At 41.6% G+C, this 22,882-nt stretch overlaps 1 protein-coding gene across 2 annotated transcripts in view; it reads right to left on the bottom strand.

Annotated features, from left to right (window-relative positions):
• The window catches only part of EIF2AK1 (eukaryotic translation initiation factor 2 alpha kinase 1), a 28,630-nt gene extending 10,012 nt beyond the window's left edge, over window positions 1-18,618 (bottom strand). Inside the window, exons 1-11 of one of the 2 annotated variants that reach the window (XM_046667433.1) lie at window positions 18,416-18,618; window positions 12,932-13,090; window positions 9,922-10,055; window positions 8,737-8,774; window positions 7,920-8,019; window positions 7,330-7,410; window positions 6,552-6,651; window positions 5,704-5,764; window positions 5,051-5,375; window positions 3,705-3,816; window positions 316-416 (exon numbers count right to left, since the gene is read on the bottom strand). In XM_046667433.1, the coding sequence (XP_046523389.1) occupies window positions 316-416; window positions 3,705-3,816; window positions 5,051-5,375; window positions 5,704-5,764; window positions 6,552-6,651; window positions 7,330-7,410; window positions 7,920-8,019; window positions 8,737-8,774; window positions 9,922-10,055; window positions 12,932-13,090; window positions 18,416-18,533 (1,329 nt within the window). In that variant the 5' untranslated portion in view covers window positions 18,534-18,618. The remainder of the gene's footprint in view (window positions 1-315; window positions 417-3,704; window positions 3,817-5,050; window positions 5,376-5,703; window positions 5,765-6,551; window positions 6,652-7,329; window positions 7,411-7,919; window positions 8,020-8,736; window positions 8,775-9,921; window positions 10,056-12,931; window positions 13,091-18,415) is intronic. The other variant, XM_046667435.1, reaches the window with a different exon arrangement.
• Window positions 18,619-22,882: the final 4,264 nt, after the last annotated feature.

The raw sequence follows: 22,882 nt of genomic DNA, 5'->3' as shown, positions 1-22,882 counted from the left end.
ATTACTGAAACCGATTTTACCTCACTGGTGAAATAATATATGAGTATTTCTGTCAGCATTAAATACATTTAGCATCATCAATTATGTTAGTACTCAGAGCATACTTACTACCTGAAAAACAGAGAATTTCCAAATGCTCACAGATTACTGCCTTTAAACTCAATCTAAAGTTTTCACCTTCTGGACCTATGGAATGACGTCTTATATAAAAGTAATGATAAGCTCCTAAGGTAATGAACTAAGGCACATAATCTCATTTGAGTCAATGAACCCGCGCCAAGTCAACCCTGAGAACAGCATTTAGCCTCCCCTTACCTTCAGGTCTCTGTGTACAATTCCCATGTTATGTATGTAAAATACACCTTCCACCAATTGTTGAAAAATTTTCGTTGCAACACTGGCCATAACATAAGGACCTTGAAGTAAAAAAAAAAAAAAAAAAGTTTTATTTCTCTAATTTTTTTTACTCATTACATTAACATCTAAATGTTGAACGCATTAAGTTTAACATAACATTCCGATTTTCAACAAAGTTAACAGTCCAAAATGGTTTCAGACTAAAAATTAGCAGGGAGGGCTCCTCAGCTAGCAAAGAAACAATCACAAACTGGCACCCAACAGGTGATGGACTTTGTGTCACCAGAAAGTGAGGACATCTCGCTTCACTCAGAGCCCCTGTATTAATTACTTTGTAAACAATCAGATGTTGTTTACGTCCCCTTCAACCCTTCACATCCTGCGGTTTAATGCTAATAAATCTAAAACCTGGCCACTGTGGATTAAAGACATTATTACAAACAACGGACTATAATTTACTGACAAATGAAATATAATTTACTGACAAATGGCGGGGGGGAATAAATCAATTATTTCGTCCATTAATGTGAGAACATGTGAATTTAGAGAGTGGAGAGATTTTGTAGGACTACAACAAACAAAAACTGATGAACAAAAATAATCCTAGAGTTTTCCAGCCAAGTAAGCTTAGTAATATAATAAGAACTTGGTAGCTCTTCTCTATTCAGTCATTTTAAATCATAAACCTATTGTTTACCTCCAAGCACAAGAACACTCCATGTTCCCTTCTCCTCCTTGAATGAGCCTACAGCTCAAACCTAATCCACTCTTTTTTTTTCCTCCCCAAAGCCACAGTACATAGTTGTACATTCTAGCTGTAAGTCCTTCTATACGAGCCGCTGCCACAGCACGGCTGCTAACAGATGAGTGGTATAGTTCTGCAACTGGGAACCGAACCTGGGCCGCCGAAGCAGACAGCACCAAAATTAACAGCTAGACACCATCAGGGCTGGCTCCACACTCTCCTTCCACACTATCTAGCTTATAACTTAGAGATCTCAAGTACTTGAGAAAACAGAAAACTGTGTGTGTGTGTGTGTGTCTGTGTGTGTGTGTCTGTGTGTGTGTTTGTGTGTGTGTAAAAACAATGGCTCCACTACCAGCACCTCCACTATGACGCCCCTTCACACTGAAGTGACTAACCTCCTGTCTGGGTAGAAATGCAAGAAGGGCTTTTTGATTTTCACAACTATTCAGAACTACCCTCCTTTGGTCTGTGTCTAATGTGGTTCTCAATTTAACACACCTAACACACCCCAGTGGGGGGCAACTGTTAGAGGCTTCGGTAATCACACGCGGACCGGACCCAGAGAGAACAGTTTCCACTCGCCCAGTGCTACCTCCCTCACACTGCCGGCTCGAATCCTCACAACAGCCCCACAAAATGGGGACGACCCACATTTAACAGGTGAGGAAAAAGACTGAGACCAGTTCGCTAACCTGCCCAAAACCTTATAGCCAGTCAGGACTAGAGCCAGTATTCAAAGGCAGCCGATCACTCAGGGGCTTGCTGGGAACGACTAACATAAAAACGTAATTGATGGAGAGCTATACACAGAGCTAGCATACTACCAAGTTAAAACTTCTCAAAATATTTTTACAAGAAAAATACACATCGTGCTAGCAGTATCATACGTATCTTGCCTTCACTGCTTTGACAGGCTTATTGTACCGGATGGTGTAAATCAGAGCTCTCAGCCCGTCCTTCATTAGGGACTCATTCGGCAAAAGGAAGTTTAAAGACTGACTGCATGCAGGACTGCAGTAAACCAGCCTCCTTGCCATAAAGACATCGGCACAGAGCACTACAATGCCCACGCAGCAGGCAGAGCAGCAGTGCCCTTCCCAGGGCACTGAAAAGTCCCCACACACCTGCCACGACGGAACTGAGCAAAGCCTGGCACGTCCTGATTACACGGTAAACAGAGGGGCGTCAAGAAGCCACTGGAGGGCGATGTTACGTTTCTGACTCCACTGGAAGCTAGTCTAAGATTTTGAGCAGGTTAACAGACCTACATTTTAGATCAAATAAAGGGATATAGTATCATCAGAAGTGAAAAGCAAATGACTAACGACGGATATTTAGTTTAGCCTTTATTTAAAAACAGGTCACTTGTGTCCCCTATTTTGATAATCTAATACAGTGAATTTCAACTTTGGCTACACATTACAATTATCAAGAGAACTTTAAAAAAGATACCAAAGGCTACGCCCTATCCTAAACCAATTATATAAAAAATGACTGGTGTGGTCCTAGACAATGCCCTTTTTAAAAAACAGACTTTATTTTTTAGAACCGTCTTAGATTTACAGAAAAATTGAGAAGACAGTACAGACAGTTCCCACTGACCCCACACCCCGTTTTCCCTGTCATTAACATCTGACTTAGCATGGGACGTCGGTCACAGCTAACACGCCAATACTGACACAGTCCACGGCTTATTCAGATTTCCCTGGTTTTTACCTACGGTCCTTTTTCTCTTCGAGGATTCCACCCAGGACACCACATTACATTCAGGTGTCCTGTCTCCTGAGGTTCCTCAGGTCTGTGACAGCTCTCAGACTTCTGTTTACGATGACCTTGACAGTTCTGAGAGGCACCGGGCAGGGATTCTGCAGATCGTCCCTCAGCTGGGAAGTGTCTGACGCTCTCTCAGGATAGGGCTGGGACATGGGTTTCTGGGAGGAAGCCCACAGAGATACAGTGCCCTTCTCGCCACACCTTATCAAGGGCACATCTATCAACACAACTTCGCACTGTCAAGGTTGGCCTTGATCACTGGCTGAGGTGGTGTCTGTCAGGTTTCCCTACTGTAAAGTTCTTCTCATTTATTGACAACATTTATTTTAAAAGTTCCCCAGGTGATTCCAATGTGCAGCCTAAGCTGAGAACCAGTGTTATAATTCAAAAATATTAACCTAACAGAGGATTTCCAGAGGATATATAACTGCAGGGAGGGAGGCACACCTGCATCTTGACGGAGACAAGTTTCACACCACATACCCTTCTATAAGGGTTTCTTTAAAGGTGTTCTGGTTTTTTTGGTAAGAGTACCACATTTTCAAGTTAAAAAAATAGAACAAGCATGTAAGTTTTTTCCTTAAAAAATTTTTTACAGTCCCCAAATCATTAACCTAAATTCTAGCATAGCACAACTTAAACCAACAAACTACGATCCATCACAGAGAAAATTAACTTCCAAATACCTATGTTGAAATAAGCTAACTGTTTCTTTGGTTTAGAAGAAGTGAATTTTTCCCCACTCCAAAGCAGCTGGAGGCAGAAGGCAGCTCTAACTCCATCCTCATCTCCCAGCCCAGTGCTCGCAGACCCACGCGGTACTTACAAGCAGATTCGTCCACACACTCTCGGCCGCGCCTGTTCCTCTCGGCGATCCAGTCCCACAGCGAGAGCTCACACAACTGCATCTGGATGTGCAGCATGAGATGGTACTGCACCTGGGGGGACACACCGCTGGCTCCCGACTGCACGATTTGCTCACGTTATGCATTTAGTCAACAAATGCTCACTCTAGGCCAAGCATAGGGCTAGGGGCTGAGGACAGAGACGATAGACACAGGCCTGCCCAAGAAGCCCAAAGTCTAGGGAGGGAGACAGAGAAGTAAAGCCATATACAAAATGGTGTGTCATGATCCAGGGGGCCAGGGGTGGGCCCAGCTGGGGTGAGGCAGGTGTCAAACGGCAGGAGCTCTCAAATGTGACACTGAGCCACTGGGCCTGAAACTGTCGGGTCTGCTCACGACGTAAACAGTTTTGACAGCTCAGATAAAGTATCAAAGAATGGCTGAACAGTATTCTACTACTTTATGTGTACCCCAAAGTATATACACACTTTGGCTGGCTTCACACTGCACACACGAGTAACTTGCTCAAGGCGAAGGTAAGCAAAAATGAAGCTCACTGGAGCCCACTCATTTAGGCATTCAGGAGAATTTTCCACATTTCATCAGAGAAATGAAACAATTCTGACTAAAAATCCCTCAGACTCAGCTCCTTGGTACTCAGGTGAATCTGTTCAAAGTTTATGCTTCACATAAAAACACCCTCACAGAGCCACATATTCCTGAACAAGAAGAATTAATTCTGTGTGCGCATATGTAGAAGGCATATCTTTATAATCCCAACTGGACAGATCACATGTAGACCCTGTTAATGTTCACGTCTTTTTAATACTAATACTCAATGCTGGTGACAGTACGTGGAGCCTCACCAGCCTATCAGCGTAACCTTCAGCCAGAGCATGCAGAAAACTGGCTTGGTGATCCTACCAGGACACTCTCCTAAAGCCATGCTCCACAACAGAGGAAATCTTTCTGCATAAATACATTTTTACAGCATGATGCTAATGTCCATCAGAAATAGACTGTGAACAATGCTTCCGACTCCGGGGTACACATACGGGAATACCCAGAGGGGGAACTGACCAGACAGGGAGGCCAGAAGAGGATTTGGGGGCGTCAACTAATTGAAGGTGGGATGACGAAATACAAGGGCTGGATGTCAGGAGGGAACATGGTGGGAGGAAGAGAGTGAACACAGGGCAGAAGCAGAGAGGGAGGAGTGCAAGGTGGGCAGTCGGCGGAGGAAGAGGGAAGGCCACAGCTAATCACAGTCCTTTATATGATCATCACGGGGAAACATTACATCAGCAGGCTGTGGGAAGTACTCTACCTCTGTCTGCCCCAACAAGTTTAACTTTCCTTCAGAAGATTCCTCAGTGGACGTGAAATTCTCTTCTAAGTCTGAATTATGCCTAGGGGGCAGCTGATGCTCAAGAATGGATCTTGAAGACAAATCAGCCAAGCCATTTCCTTGGAGCTCACTGGATGATTCAAATTCACTGTCTCTTGTGATTAAATTGCTGGTGTAGTTCACCAATCTGTTATTCTGATTTTCCACGCCAGATTCTCCAAAAGATTTTTCTTTTTCTGGGGTGAACTCGGCGAAGATAATGGATGAGCCGTTACTTTCATCATTTTTAACATCATACTGATCTCTGGAGGGAAAAAAAAAACAGTAAAGATAAAAATCAATATGAAAAAAGATCCAGAGTAACTCAACAGTTCCTTCAGGTTTCTATGAATCTCGCTGGTAAACTCCTGAAAAAAATGGCATCGAATCTGTCTAGCAGCAACATTTATGTAAAACACTGACAGAAAATATCTAAGAGGAAGAAATAATTTAACACTTTGTAATGAAAATAAGCAAAAAGAAAGTCTAAAACACTCCTGGGCAGCTAGTAGCAAAAAGCGAAGGCAATCAACCCAATGCAGGTGACAGCGGGTAATGTTCTGTGTGTAGAATGCACACAGCAGTCCACATACCTCTCGTCCGCCCGGTCAGAGATCACTTCCAGGGATGGCAACTGAAGAGAAATCCTATCTGCTGAACAAAAACCATAGAAAATCTTCAAGAAGCCCAGTTTTCTAATTTATAGTTAAAGGCAGAGCTAAAATACACCAATAATACTAAATGAGACCTCAGGTCTAAAATGTCATGACTTTCTGGCAAAATACAACACAAGCAGCTTACTCCAATGACTGGCACATTTTAGGAACTCCCAGAAACAGAGCTGTTCCACTACAGCAGGGGTCAGCAGACTTTCTGTAGGGCACCTGAGAGTAAACATTTTAGGGTCTTGGGGCTGGCCCCGTGGCCGAGTGGTTAAGTTCGCACACTCCGCTGCAGGCGGCCCAGTGTTTGTTTGGTTCAAATCCTGGGCGCGGACATGGCACTGCTCATCAAACCATGCTGAGGCATCGTCCCACATGCCACAACTAGAAGGCCCACAGCGAAGAATATACAACTATGCACCGGGGTGCTTTGGGGAGAAAAAGGAAAAAAATAAAATCTTAAAAAAAAAAAAAAATTTTAGGGTCTTGGGGCCCTATGGGACTCTGCTGCAACTATGAAGGCTGCCACTGCAGAGCAAAAGCAGCCACGGACAATACATACGAACGAGCCTCTGTTCTAAGAAGCTTTATTTATTGACGCTGAAATGTGAATTTCATAAAATTTTCACAAAATATTAATCTTCTGAGTCCTTTTAACTATTTAAAAATGTACAAACGCATTCTCAGCTTGTGGGATGCATAAAAATAGGCGTGGGCCAGATTTGGCCCCCTGGCTAAAGTCCGCCGGCCCTTCAACTATACCATCAAAAATGGCTTACCTTGCGTTTGGGCCACGTGCACGTGTTCTATCCAAGCGGTGTGATAGCCGACGATATTAGGATGCTGGAGCCCCGCCAGCACCTTCACTTCCCGGAGTACCTAAAGAAGAAACACACTCAGTTCTGGCTTTTACTGATAATTTGTTACACGTTCATGGTCCCAAATACTACCTTGTTCCAGAGCAAAATAACAAAAAGCCGTCTGCCCAAAAAATCTAAACTATGTTAAGATAATGGGAATATTTTTGTGAGAGACAAATAGCAATTGTTATAGCAACTAAATAGCTTACGTGCATACAGCACTTCCTACTTCTCATAGCTCATTTATAATCATTCTCTCATTTGATGCCTATGAGGAAGTCCAGTCCTCCAAGGTAAATGAAACCCCTGTTGTCAGCACTATTTCAAAGCCGGGAGACAGAAGCGGCTTAGAGGACTAGGTCATTTGCCCGGGACCACATGGCATGTCAGGGAGAAGACTGGGATCCGAATTCAGCTCACGTTTTTTTCATAACAAGTTGTATTGTATGTGAATAATTTACCTAAAAAATTAATTTCCCCAGCAATGACCCTGAAATATGGTCAATCTGAAGTAGCTTAAAAAAAAAATTAAGTCAAATAAAAATTTAGTTTTGATGTTTATTTTACTGTCCCCATTCTTAGTAAACTGGCAATCCATACCACCATTTGCCAAATATATACACACATAAACATGTAACTCTTTCAAAAGGACCTAAATACTCAATTTTTCAAAACAAATAAATTTTTTAAATCATACCTTCATGCAATCTGTTTTAGTTGCACCTTTAATCAGGATTTTTTTAATTGCATAATACTGACCATCTAATTTATTCCTGACCTAAAAAGTAGAGGAAAAGACAAAGTATATTGTGCCATTAAATTCCAGCTGAATAAAGAAACTGTTGCCAATCTTTTTTTTCCTCCCCAAATCCCCCCAGTACATAGTTGTATATTTTAGTTGTGGGTCCTTCTAAGTGTGGCATGTGGGACGCCGCATCACCATGGTCTGATGAGCAGCGCCATGTCTGCACTCAAGATCCAAACCAGCGAAACCCTGGGCTGCCAAAGTGGAGCGTGGGAACTTAACCACTCAGCCACAGGGCTGGCCCCAGTAATACATTTTTAATAAAAATTAACTAGAGAACAAAAACTCAAAGTTTCCAGAATCCACCTAAACTACCAATGTAGTTAGGAAAAAACGTGAACCTGCCCCCTTCCCTATAAAAGACAAATCTCACTGAAAAGTAAATATTTATGATTTCTAGGAACTTTCCTTTCAGCACTTTAAATAACATTAATGAAAACAACTTCTCAAAATACATTTATTTGAGTAGTAGGTCAAACAACCTTGTACACTCTTCCGTAGCCACCTTTTCCTAAGACCGCAAGCTCTTCAAATTCATTTAAGTAACGTGACGTTTGCGCTTCAAAGGCTATTTCCCTTGACCTGAAAGTTGAATACAAACAGTCAACCAATGTGACAACAGGAGAGAATCAAAATGTCTTTGGATGGTCCATGCTCACCGTACTACCAACCGGCCAAACCTCTTAATCAGGACATTGTGGAAATTCGGAAAGGATGACCTAAAACGAAACTTTTCTTTCTCTCTAAAGAAAACATTCGCTCAGCAAATCAAGAGTGTAATAACGATAGCAAAGGGATCATGAATCTAATTTAAGTATTTTACCAGTAATTAGTATTTCACTAAGAAATTAGCATCGAAGTTTTAGAGCAGGAATCCTAAGGATGAGTAACAGGCAGCCGTGGATTAGCTGAGCTCAGCAATAAATTTACTTATATTTCTTAATGATTCAGACCAGTTACAGATTTTAAAATTAGCATTTCCCACATACAGCTGAAATTCAACGGTGTGCCCCCGACCCAGCCTGGATAGCAGTAGCCTGAATTAAGGGTGAGGCTGACGGAACCCACACTGAACGGGCAGCAGGGGATCAAAGAGGACGGAGTGACAAGTAAAACAAATCGTGGAGCAGTAATTAACTGCTGAGAACAAAGTTCTTAATCTTCATAAAACACCCTAAGTACATTATTTTTTCACCTCAATACTAAATTTCTGATTAATTCAGGATAAATTCTTAATCCTGATTGCTTTTGGATAGTTTGTATAATCTCTGTATAATCAAGAAAGTATTTAACACATACCTGATCTTCTGGATATGAGAATTATCCTCACAAGGATCCTAAAAGCAAAGAGTTACTTTTAAAAAGCGTTTTAAAAATTTCAGGGAATAAGGAATCTATCAAAATTCAATGTCATGTGAATAGTCCCAAATGCTCAGACAACATTAGGACAAAAAAAACAAAAATCACCCAATGGCTTTTTCAATATTACTTAAGAGCTTACAAGGGAAACTATTTCTCTCTTAACCAAAAGATCACTACCAAAAGAGCAGTATTCTTGCTATCCACTGAGAAAGCTGAGTGTTTACCAAGGAGCTCCATCAGCAAACAACGTTGACTTTATCTTCAAAATATATGCAGGAACTGACCGCTTCTCACACCTCCACTGCTACCACCCATGCCGAGCCCCCATCACCTCTCGCCTGTACGACTGCACTGTCTCCCCGCTTCTGCCCCTGCTCTCCTCCGTCTACTCTCAACACAGGAGCTGGTGTGATCCCACTAAAAGGTGAGTCAGATTATGTTGCTCCTCTGCTCAAAATCCTGCAGTGCTTCCCATCTTAAACTCTGAGCAAAAACCAAAGATGTTAAAATGGTCTCAGTTCCTACTCCATCTGTCTGTCTCGCTGCACTCCTTGCCCCTCCTCTCCCACCCTCTCCCCCTGCTTACTCTAGTCCAGCCAAAGCCTGCCTGTCAGCTTCCCAAACAGGCCAAGCACCCTGTGACCTCAGGGCCCTTGCAGTTATGGTTCCTCTGCCTGGAATGCCTTCCCTCCTCATTCTCTCAACTTCGGCTCCCAACTTAAACGATACCAACACCGTCTCAGGGAGGCCCTCCTGGCAACCTGCTACATAAAATTCACACATCTTCTAAGGCCATTCTCTGCTTTAGGTTTCTCTTTAACACTTACAACCATCTAACACTCTACATGTATTTTTTCTCTTCTATTGTTTACGGCCCCTCATCAGAACATAAGCTCCGTGAGGGGAGAGATTTCTGTCTGTTTTGTTCAGTTCTTGAACCCCAGCACTTACAAGAGAGCCTAACACGTGCTTGTCATTCAGTGAACATTTGTTGAATAAGCAAATTAAAGTTTACATTCTTACAAAGCTGTTGTATAACCAGGATTTCACAATGCTTTAAAACAGAGTTCTCTTGAACTTACAGTGTCTTGTCATACATGAAGGACACTGTTTAGCGCTCACCTGACGAACTCTCTCCTTAGCCGACCTCATCAAATGGGTGATGGCCCTGTTGTGATGTAGCCTCAGGGAGCTGAACTCGTCACTGCAAGTGAAGGAAGACAGCAGGCCCATCTTGATGAAGGTCTGACAAAGTACTAGAAAGAGAATACGAAAAACGATTATGAGAAAGGCCATCAATATAATGGCAATTATAAAGAGTAGACAGAAAACAAAGAGCAATAATAGCCTCCGGAAAAAAAATAGCTCTATAATAAAAAAAGTTATGTTTATGCACACATTACAACTTGGGGATTGAGTCTCTAAAAGAGAAGGAACAGGTGGTACCCTCAGTGATCAGGAGCACATCCATAATTACCTATCTGATGCTTAAGAGTCATTTGTCCACCATGTCTGATCAATCAGTAAAGTACTAAGCTGCATTTTTTAAAAAGGCAAGAAAAAACGTAACCACAGCAGTCTTCCAACATTCAAACACATTACACTTTGCTGACAGACAACAAGATGAGATAATAAAGGCAGAAGTGGAAGCAAATTATCAGAACTGACAACAAAAGTGAACAGTAACTGTTGTTTTCGATTACAGAGTATCTTTAACCAATATACAAAGAGCACATAAGAGGTGCGCATAGACCAAATGCCAGGTGGAAAGTCAAGTCTGAAGTCACAATTCCAGGCTTCTCAGAAAAAGAAGTTCCTACAAAAGTGTTAAGTTTTTACTCGTTCAAGGAATACAAACACCATAGAGAATATTCTTTCTATATGGAAAACTGTCCATTTGATTATCAACTAACTCAATCTCATCAAAAACATTTAAATATATGTTGTTTTAAAAGTTGAGTCATCTAAAAAGGACATATACAAGCAATTCAAACATATCTTAAAATCAGCAAGATTCACAGATTTGCTTTAATTAGGAGCAAGAGTACTATATATTATCAGCTTTTCTAGATAATGAGCCCAATACAATAATCCCCAGGTACCAATGCTCTGGAACCTAAAGAACAGTCCCTTTTGTATAACCCACCTCCCCACCACATATTCAGGAAAACAATAAGTGCACACTGTACAAATAATATTTACCATTTTTCACGTCCCATCAAGTTCACCAAAACAATCGACCTTTAACTAAAAATATTACATTCTAAGATCACATAAAAGCATCTATAAGTTTGAGGATTTCCAACACCAAACAAGACTTAGAAAGACTTCTTTTGTAGAAATGACCCTTAGAATCTGCGGTTGGAATTATTCAAGAGGCCACAATGGTCTCCATGATGAGCTGAACCAGAAATGCCATAATCTCTAATTCTGCTCACTTTTGTGCTCAAGTTTCTCATACAGATAACTCATAGCAGGAATGAACTCAAACATTCTCAACAATTGTGGTATAAGAAGAAATATATTTAGTCTTCGTCTCTGGTTTCTGGCACGCAGCTCCTAAAACACTTGTTATTTCCCAAGTAATAGGGGTGCTAGGAGCATTTTTTCTTGTAATATTTGGACTTTGACCTCAGATCCTGACACAAGAGCTTTTAAAACCACTTGAAATCTCCAGAGTGAGAAGAGTGTCTTTTTGAGACAAAATCATCCCATTCACAACAACATGGATGGACATCAAGGGTGAGATGTTAAACGAAATAAGCCAGAGAAAGACAAACACCACATGGTTTCACTCATATGTGGAAGATAACAAACACATGGATAAGGAGAGCAGATCAGTGGTTACCAGAGGGGAAGAGGGTTGGAGGGTGGCCGAAAGGGGTAAAGGGGCATATATATATATGGTGGTGGATAAAAATTAGACTATTGGTGGTAAGCACAATGCAGTCTATACAGAAACTGATAAAGAATAATGTAAACCTGAAATTACACAATGTTATAAACCAATATGACCTCAATAAAATATTTCTCTAAAGTGTCTTTTTGTATGCTAATGAGATGACTGGTAGCTGGGGTCCCCTAGAGAGCTTCAGGATGGGGCTGGTCACCAGAAACACCAAGCCACGATTAGAAGCTTAGAAGTTTCAGCTCTACCCCCAATCCTCCGGGGAGGGGAGAAGGGCTGGAGATCAAGAGTCAATAATCGATCATGCCAACGTGATGAAGCCTCCAGAAAAATCCCTAAACTACACGGTTCAGAGAGTTCAGGGTTGTGAACACATCCACATGCTGGGAGAGTGGTGTACCCCAACTCCACAGGGACAGAAGCTCCTGCGCTCTGGACCCTACCCTATGTGCCTCCCCACCTGGCTATCCATCTGTCTCCTTTATCATATCCTTATTACATAATAAACAGATATGCCTAAGTGTCTCCCTGAGTACTGGGAGCCGTTTTAGCGAAATTATCAGACCTGAGGAGGGGGTAGTGGAAATCCCCAATTTGTAGCCAAGACGGACACAGGTGTGGGTAACCTAAGGTCTCTGGGGACCCATTACTTGCCACCGGCATCTGAAATGAGGGCAGCCTTGTGGGACTGAGCCCCTAACTGTGGGATCTGACACTAACTCCAGGTAGACAGTGTCAGCACTGAATTAAGCGTAGGATGCTCAGCATCAGAGAACTGGTCGGTGTGGGCAAAAACCTCATATTTGGCATCAGAAGTATTCAGTGTGTAGAAAAAAACAGTTCCCTATTCGACAACACAACACATAACTTTTCCAGGGCTCTGGTCAAGAATTGGTTCAGAATGAAGATCTGTGATTTTTGTTTACCTGCTCACCAACTACACCATAACAGATCTTCAAAAATTAAATGAATTATGTCATAAATACAAAAGAATGACCTTTTATTTATGTAAATACCCACAATTTGATGGGTGTTAACCTTTTGGGGTCCCCAGTGATTATATTCCTAGGGAATTACCTATAGGAAAATATAAAATGAATTTACGAAATGTGGATTATTAATACTTATTTCAAATTTTCATACACTAGCTGTTTCTCAGACCCGCAGCATTAAACAATATAGTACTTTTACAAGTTTTATTTGGCAACATGTACTCTTACTAACATTTAAACACCTGTCTTGAACGAAGTGGGTTTGGTTCGTGCACATGGCTAAGGTGCTCCAGCAAAGAAACAAGCAGCAGTTGGTTTGCAACAGCAAAGGGGAAAGCCGGCTGTTGCAGGGGTCCTCGGAACACCCGGAGCTCCGCTGGGACATCGGACTCTGAAAATCAGAAAAGGGAAAAACGTTAATAAACGGGAAACATATCCCATAACAACAAAACGGCATGTTCTAATTAAGGAAATACAAAGTATTGAAACTTAAGGAAATTAAAAACAAACAGTAGTTAAGCTGAGTGGGGTTGATCTAATTTCTGGAAGTGAGTTTTGAGTAGAATTCCAGACGCTGGAGGACTACCAGAAAGACATCACTGGGGGAGTGGAGAAAGTTTGGGTAGTAATGGTGTTGTAATCGTGTGTGCAAAGGTAGAAATAAATAAGTATTCAAGCAAGCGGGAACAGGATGACTCCCTTCCTTCGAGAGAACAGACAAGTCCCAGGAGTAAAGAAAGAAGTTTGGTAGAGGAGAACGGAAAAGGGAGGAAGGATGGAAGCTCTACTCTGAGCATGTGCTATGCACACACCAGGTGTTTAATACGCACAATTTCACTTAATCCTCACAAAGGAGTAAAAGGTGAGGATTACCATTCTCATTCTACAGATGAGAACACTGATCTCGAGGAGAGCTCAAGGAACTTAAAGCAGGCAGATCAGACTAACTCCCAAGTCCATCCTGTTTCCACTATACAAGACCAAGGAGACAGTCAAGCTGGCACTTCAAAGCTGAAGCTCCTAAGTTCTCACTCCTTGTTCACTTAACATATTAAACAGGCCAAAAACACAACGAGAAAAAAATGTTTTGAGGAAACTTCTGGAAATGTGTGACAGGTAGCCTGGAAGGAGGCATGTAACAGTCAACAAGAAGTTAGGATGATCCCACAAAAGGAGGTAAGTGACAGAAACAGGGAGGAAAGAATGGATCCCAGAGATATCAAGAAAGAAATCACTGGCCAAGATTTAAACCCCCAGCAAAGGGAGGATGGAGGTGTCAATGAGTAAAAACTGGTAAGAGAGGCTGTCAGAGGAAGGACGAGAGCTAATGAACCACCCAACAGGAAACGCCCTGCAGAAACTGGGACCATATATCCTATACCTGCTGACATCAGCCCCATTTCAAATCGTCTATTCTACTCTCCTCTAGAAAGTACTAAGGGTTCTGGAAGAGCCAAAGTTCTCAAATCCAGACTTCATTCACCAGTTTCCTCTCTGGCCCGTAGAAAGACCTGCATGTATGGACATGTGCTATGCATTTTAAATGAACGCTTATTGTCTGAGTACAGAAAAGAAAAAGAATGAAAAACGTGGCCATGTAAAAACTTCTCCACGGAAAGATATCTTAAAGTTAAAATATGAATCACAAAATCAGGTACAGTACGTATAAGTGTACAAAATATGACAAGAAAAAGAAAAGGTAGTAAAATGTATAGAGAGCTCTTACAAGCTGAGAAGAAGATGAAACACAATTAAAATTCAAATAGGTTTGGGGCTGGCCCCGTGGCCGAGTGGTTGAGTTCGCGCGCTCCGCTGCAGGCGGCCCAGTGTTTCGTTGGTTCGAATCCTGGGCGCGGACATGGCACTGCTCATCAAACCACGCTGAGGCAGCGTCCCACGTGCCACGACTAGAAGGACCCACAATGAAGAATATACAACTATGTACCGGGGGGCTTTGGGGAGAAAAAGGAAAAAATAAAATCTTAAAAAAAATTCAAATAGGTTTAACATAACTAGCAACTAATGACACGCATTTTTAAATAACTACAGCACCAGAGTTTGCCACCAGACTGGTAACTATTTAAAACCTGGAATACTTGGTATTGTTAAGGACACAGAAGAGTAGACATTTTCAAATACAAGGGAGTAGAAGTGTTTGCGACCTTTGGCAACACACTGTAGAATTTAAAATGTGAAACCTCCATCAGGAATTCTAGTTTTGGAAATACATACCAAGAATATAACTAAACAAGTTACAACAGATATATATGTACAAGATGTTCAGCATAATATTTAAAATACTGAAAATGTGTTGTTATATACATAGAATACTATACAGCTGTTAGAAATGATGCTGTATAGAAAGATAATCACAAATAGTTCATCATCAAGCCAAAGAAGCAGGCTATAAACAGTAATACTAACAAAAGAGAGGTAAGATAGACAGTTTCATATGTTCGAGATAGACAGTTTCATACAAACCAACACAACCTTTCTGGTCATCATTTTAGCAAAATCTATCAAGACATTTTTTTTCAAATGTACTTCTTTAACCCAGCAAATCCTACTTCTGTGGATCTATTCTAAAGAAATAATCAGACAGTAACAAAGATCTATGTATATAGATGTCAAACATTATTATTTCTAATGGTAAAAAAAAAAAACCTATTTTCCAAGAATAGAACAAAGACCAAATAAATGCTAGTATGGAATGTGACAGTCATTTTAAGAAACATTTAAGAACAATGTTTTTAAAGGCTAATTCATCACAAGAAAACACTAATACGACATTTAAAAAGCAGAACATAAAAAAATAAATAAAAAGCAGAACGTAAAATGTTTATCCTACTACTATGACCACAACTTTAAAACGTTTATTTTATAGCTATATACATATACACACACAAAAAGAATGGAAAGAACAAAACAGACACAACCTCTGCCCCTCAGTTTTCAATAATATATTGAGAGAATCTGTAAAAGGAATGAAATTACAGCGATTGCCCTTTTAGTCTACCTGGCACACAGCAGCTCTCAGTAAATATTTGCAAATGAATGAGTCCCATTGTTAGCAGTGAGCTCTCCGCTGGAAAGTGCGCACAGGTGACTTTCCCTCTTTTTCCTTTACTCCTTAAGTTTCTGTGAATGATCTCTCTAAATTTTTATCTTATTTGGATAAAATCAGAGAGAAATCTTTAATCCACTCATGATACTTTTCTTTGACAAATAGTTTTAAAGGCAAACTTCATCAAGTAAGTAGTCTCTAGCTAGGCCAAAACATAAACAGTAACCTCTAGGTGATAAGATTACGATTTTTAAATTTTCTTTTCGGGGCTTTTCGATATTTTCAACATATTCTGTAATATCAAAAAAATTTTTTTATATACTGATTTGTTAACAGTGGTGAGATTATAGTTAGGAGGGTTTTCTGCTTCTTTATATCCTTATACTTTCCTATTCTCTATAGTAAGAAAATTTCAGTTTTTAATAAGAAAAAAAGAATGGTTGGTCAGTGGAGTCAAATGAACCTAATAAATCAAGAAAATGACAACTTTAAAAAGACCAATGAGGGGCCAGCCCGGTGGCATAGCGAGGGGTTAAGTGCGAACGTTTCGCTTTGGCGGCCCAGGGTTCGCCAGTTCGGATGCCAGGTGCAGACATGGCACTGCTTGGCAAACCATGCTGTGGCAGGCGTCCCACATATAAAGTAGAGGAAGATGGGCACGGATGTTAGCTCAGGGCCAGTCTTCCTCAGCAAAAAGAGGAGGACTGGCAGCAGATGTTAGCTCACGGCTAATCTTCCTCAAAAAAAAAAAAAGACCAGTGAATAGACACTCTAATGCAGAAAGGAGTAGCATTGAAAGGAAAAGAAGGCTGAAAGTTAAAGTTTCCCATTTCACAGTTCTAGTCATGAGCAGAAAAGGAAAGTGGCTAAAAGGAAAGATGAAGTGAAGTCCTCTCATAAAAGAATAAGAAATAAGACACAGATCTTAGGCAAATTACAGTTCTAGACTTCTGCCAAGTACGAGAGGAGCAGATAAACAGGAAAGGGATCACCTCATTCAGTCCCCTCAGGAAAGCAGGATCCAAGTCGTCCATTATTGAATGAAAGAGGAACCTGGAGGATTAATCGAGGCAAAAATTCTGAAAAACTTGCGTCAGATGAAAGAAGAAAAACTAATGAGTCTGACAATGGGCGGACTGTTGGCCCTCCTTTTAATGCAGGCTGTTCCACAGGAAAAGCAAACAAACAGAGAGATCAAAGGCTGATGCTGGCCCTAGGAGAAACCCTATACAATAAATTGAAGAACAAAGGTTTTAGAGTTACAACTGCCTTTTGAATTTTCTGACTGTACCATTAAGTGTCAGAGTGACTCCTCACGCCATACGGACGACCTTTCAGAAGTCATTCAACTAGTCTGTTTTTACGTCTACTAAAAATGAAACCACATTTTTCACAGATCTTACTTTTCACATAAAAAGATAAGTTATGTCTAGACATTCTGAGCCTCTTTGGCAGAAAAGGCAGTATGTAAACACAACAGTCTTATTAGTAATCTAGGAGAAGGAAATTTTTCAAAGCTTATCTACGATTAGTCCCTTCAAGAATAATCTTTAGTTTGCAGAAAACCTTATCACAACGTTACAGAAAACACAGACTTGCGTGTTTGCAGCTGGGACGTTTCCTATGACATAATACTTTGCATACTACTGAGCACTATAACAGACCACCTTACGTGTGGAAAAAATCAGTTTGTCCATTAAAAAAGTTATCTTACAACTGTCCTCTGTTAATGGCCTACTTAAATTACCACCACAGTCTGCTTTTGTCCCCCTTTCGGGTCAGGAATTACAGGTAATATTAGGGACGAAAATTGAAGAACTTAACAAATTAAAAACCTTTTCAACCCACCTTGCACCTTTAAATCCGCTGCAACATGTTAATATTTATTTCATGCTTCAACTGAATGTGTATTCTCTGTAACCATCCTATTCGAACTACCATACAGTAAAAACCTCCTGAATCAATGTCTTCATTCTTGACAGCATAATTTAACTTTTAAAATTGCCCAAACACCTGGTAGCAATTAAAGAGCCTATTGCGCTTTCAATAAGATATTGGATACTTTGAACTGGTTAGAGTCAACGTTTTAAGTACCTCTCGCTTTACGCTCAGTAACCTGACTGCCCTATGCCATATCTCCTGATAACCAAAGGCTCAAAAAACCTGGGGCATTTTTTTTTTTTTTTAAACCGAAGAGGGTGATTTCCGCACTGCCTCGGTATAAGGAGTCTCTAGCTACCCCATCAGTGAAGCAAAAGACGAGAGAAGCTACAAATCAAAACTCTTAACCCAAACCGTTGAGCGCACAGGGCCTGCCAAGTCCCATTCAAGTACTTTGCAAAGCTCATGCTCCTCGCAAATCCACAGGGCTTGGCAGCTGGAAAGCAGCCGAGGGAAGTCTCAGCACATCCGCGCAGAGGAAACCAAACGAGAAATGTAAACAAACGAGCCAGTCGCAGACACTCGTTTTAACAAATGTGGAGCTTAGCCGCCGCCCCACCCCATCCCATCCCACCCCACCCCCGCCCCGGTTCAAGCCCAGATCCAGCCGAATTTGCCCAGGTCCCGAGGCAACCTCGCTGCTGCCCTGCACACCCAGGAAGGAAAGTGATGGGGGCAGGGGGAGGATGCCGCGGCATTCCGGTCCCTCACCATCATACTTGGGGTCCGAGCCCTCGGCCGGGAAGTCGATGGCAGGTGGCGCAGGCACAGCCCCCGCCCCGTCGCCCTCCGCCTCGCCCTCCTGGGCTCCAGAGCTGCCCCCAAGCATCGCCCGCCGCGCGCGGGCCGCAGCCCAGCCCGCCCGCTAACCCAGCGCCGCACCGCTCCGCTCCTACAGCGATCGCTACCGAATCCGGAAGTAGCCCCTCGCGAGGCGGAAGGCCCGCCCCTGCCTCCCGCGCGCCTCTGTCGGGGGCGGGCCAACCGCAGGCTCCGCCCCTTTCCCCCTCCGGGAGGGAGGGGTGGATGGGCGGGTCCGGCGAGGGCGCATGCGCCCTGGTGGGCTGGTCCCCGGGCGGCGGGCAGCGAGTCTTGCAGGGCGTGGTGTGGACCGGGCTGGGTGCGCCCTGCGACGGCTGGACCCCACCTTGCGCCCCTGGCCGCGCTTCTCCGCTGTCCTGAGGCCTCAGTACCCGCGGATGAGTCAGCGCTCACATCTCACGCCAAGACTCGGGTGCCAGTGAAAGAACGGGGCGTCTGCAGAGATTCTAATCCAAATGTCTACTTTTTGCGGATACAGCAGTGACTATTTGTCATTTGTTTTTCAAAAAAAAAAAAGCATCTACAAGAGCCGTCTCAACGAAAACTGAACCTATTCTGCTATTCTGGTCAACTGTTCAACCACAACAAAATGGGAAATGCCAACTAGAAAGTCCAAAGTGAATGCAGTCTAACAAAAATCTCGCTGGTTCTGAGACGGAGCATTCAACAGAAATGATTTCGAACCTGAGGCAGCCTTTTCCCAGTGCCCTCATGGTCACACTAGATCAACTGTTATTTGAAGCCCTTAGCTTCAAAAATCCTCCCTCTTTGCCCTCTGGAGTTGTCTCTGATGACTTGGTCGCCAACCTAATGTTGGAAATAATTTTTAGATCACAGATCAAATAATACAGCTGGAATAAAAGCCTTTCAGATTTGGGGCCTCAACCCTAGTGTGATGTGCAAAAGTGACATTGTTGAAGAACTTTTATTTGAGCACAGTTTCCATATAAAGTCATACTGGATGCTTTCAGCCTGACAGAAGCAATTAAGGGTGTAGTTCTCCAAATAATTCCCAAAGATTAGAGGTGTCCCTTTCCAGGCCCTGTTGATGGCAAAAGCACAGCCTTTCTGGAGGGTGATTTATCTGTATGTAGCCACAGCTTTAAAAATGCAAATACTTTTGACTCATCAATTTCACTTTCAGGAATTTATTCTAAAGAACAGGTTAAGAACGAGCAAAAAGATTTAGCTAAAATAAATTTTGGCCAAATAAGTTACGAACATCCATACAATAGCACACTTTGCAACCGTTAAAAAATGGTGGTGGTGCCAGCCGAGTGGCACAGTGGTTAAGTTCGCACGTTCTGCTTCGGTGGCCAGGGGTTCACTGGTTCTGATCCCGGGTGTGGATTTACACAGCACTTGTCAAGCGATTCTGTGGCAGGCGTCCCACATATAAAGTCGAGGAAGATGGGTACAGACATTAGCTCAGGGCTGGTCTTCCTCAACTAAAAGAGGAGGATTAGCAGCATATTTTAGCTCAGGGCTAATCTTCCTCAAAAAAAAGAAAATGTTGGTATGCAATATCTGGTTCTCACCACTTTTCCACCACCACTGGAATGGTAGAAAAAAAGCAACCTGTCTAGAAGATGATTTGCAACTTATAGTTAAAGGCTTAAATAGACACACTCTCTGACCTACATATAGGATTATATCCAAAGGAAATAATCAGAGTGGTGAAAAAAGATGAACCTGTAAGAATGCTCATCAAAGTGTAGTTTATGATTAAAAAAAAAAGCACTGAAACAAATCCAAATTCCAAATAGAAGAGTAGTTAGTATAGGTCCATGCAATGAAACCTCATGAAGCCATTAAAAAAATTATGCAGCCATTAAGAAAAAAAAGCACGTTCCTCTCTTGGCTTCCATGATATCACACAATTCTAGTTTTCCTCTATTTTACTGGTCCTCCTTCTCAGTATCCCCTTCTGGATCCTCCTTCTCCAAATGTATAACTCTGTAGGGCTCTTGTCATGTCTCTCCAAATTCTCTGAGGAGATAACCACGTGCATTGCTATCGCTTTGCATACCGTCTATAAGCTGACAACTCCCAAATGTATCTCTGCAGCACACACTTGTTCTCTTGGATGACTCGAAAGCATCTCAAATTTGACTGAAAGTGAACTTTTGGTATTCTTTCTAAAACTTGTTTTCCACTACCCTTTTCATCCATTTAAATAGCATTCAATCCACTCACTTGCCCAAGTCTAAAACGTGAGAGTCAACCTTTATTCCATATCCAGAATACATCTAGGCTGCCTACAAATTAATAATAAATAAATAGAAACGACACAGCATATAAACGTGCAATCTTAAACATACATTAACCTAAAAGGAATCCCAAGTGGCCAAAAAACACAGGAAAAGATGTAAAAATTTCACTAGTTACACGTAAATGCAAATTAAACTATCAAACTGTCATATTTGCAGAATTAAATTTTTAATACCAAGTGTTGGTAAGGATATAGAGAAAGAAGAAATATGATACGTTGCTGAAGAGCTATTTGGTGGTCTTGAGTAAAATCGAATGGTGTGCTCCCAAGATCTAGTAATTAATTCTCCCAGGTTCCCTTTGGACACCTCTACATGTGCCCAAGGGTATGCGTATAAGGGTATTTACTGTGACATTGTTTGTTATAACAACTTTGGAAATGGTCTGATATCTATCAAAAGGGAAATAAATAAATGTATTACATATACAAATGACTGTTATGGAAGAGTTAGAATGAATCAACTGGATCCACACGTCTTATCATGGGCATTGAGAACAGCACAGTAGAAAGCATAAGTCGCAGGAGGCTTTATAATAATAATAATGATAGTAATAATTGCTAGGGGCCAGCCCCGTGGCTGAGTGGTTACGTTCACACGCTCCGCTTCAACAGCCCAGAGTTTCGCCGGTTTGGATCCTGGGTGCAGACATGGCACCGCTCATCAGGCCATGTTGAGGCAGCATCCCATATGCCACAATTAGAAGGACCCACAAGTGAAAATATGCAACTACGTACTGGGAGGATTTGGGGAGAAAAAGCAATAAAAAGAAGAAGAAGAAGAAGATTGGCAACAGTTGTTACCTCCAGTGCCAATCTTAAAGAAAAAAATTTTTAAGAGATTAATAATAAGAAGAATTGGTAATGTTTACTGAGGACTCTGTCAGCCCCACTCCCTCACCCTGTTCTAAATGTTTTTACAAATATTAACTCATTCAATCCTCGTGACAAATTTACAAGCTAGATGTTATAATTATCCAATTTCATAGATGAGAACATAAAGGCAAAGAGAACTTTTCAAATGCCTTGCCCAAGGTCACACAACTTGTATTTGGTGCAGCCAGGATTTTTTTCCTATGTCACCTTTCATCGTTGTCTATAACAGCTTTGTTGAAATAATTTATATACCATAAAATTCATTCTTTTAAAATGTACAATTCTGTAGATTTTAGCATATTCATAGAGTTGTGCCACCATCACCACTATTTAATTTTAGAACACTTTAACCACCTCAAAAAGAGATTCCTTCTGAACCAGATTCCTTTTGGACTCCCCTATATGTGACCCAGGATATGTGTATGAGTCTTTATCGCAACATGGTTTGTAACAGCAAATTTGGAAACGGCCTAATATCCATCAACAGGGAAATAAATAAATGTATTACATACGCAAACGAATATTATAGAAGAGTTAGAACAAATCAACTAGATTCAAGTCACTTAGTCAAATTAGTGCTCTTCACGCAGTAGGTAGAGAAAAAAAAGAAGCAAATGCATGCAAACACACACACACACAGACACACAAACCCAAGCAGGTTGGTCCTAAATTCAGCCTCGGAAAGTAAAGTATGATGCCATGTTATGTGAAAGTGTTTAAATACACTAAAAGTATATGTTATTTTGAGACACAGACATTTATAGTAAAAATATCAAACTATGGATGGGAATGATATCTGACTTTTTGGGGGTTTTTTTTGTTGTTCTTGCAGAAGATTAGCCCTGAGCTAACATCTTCTGCCAATCCTCCTCTTTTTTGCTGAGGAAGACTGGCCCTGAGCTAACACCCGTGCCCATTTTCCTCTACTTTATATGTGGGACGCCTAACCACAGCATGGCTTGCCAAGCGGTGCCATGTCCGCGCCCAGGACCCGAACCAGTGAAACCCGGGCCGCCAAAGCGGAACATGCGCACTTAACCACTGCGCCACTGGGCTGGTCCCTGATATCTGACTTTTAAAGAGTGATTACCCCTTGGGAGGGAGGGAGGAGAATGGGATCAGAAAGAGTTAAAAATAAGGATTTAACTGCGTATATCTGTAAATGTTAATTCTTTAAGAAAAGCAGTTCTCAAGCAAATATAGTATAACGT

The sequence above is a fragment of the Equus quagga genome, chromosome 7, assembly GCF_021613505.1.
Source record: "Equus quagga isolate Etosha38 chromosome 7, UCLA_HA_Equagga_1.0, whole genome shotgun sequence".
NCBI classification, from domain to species: domain Eukaryota; kingdom Metazoa; phylum Chordata; class Mammalia; order Perissodactyla; family Equidae; genus Equus; species Equus quagga.
The sequence above is the reverse complement of the archived record's forward strand: the minus strand, read 5'-3'. Positions and strand labels throughout refer to the sequence as shown.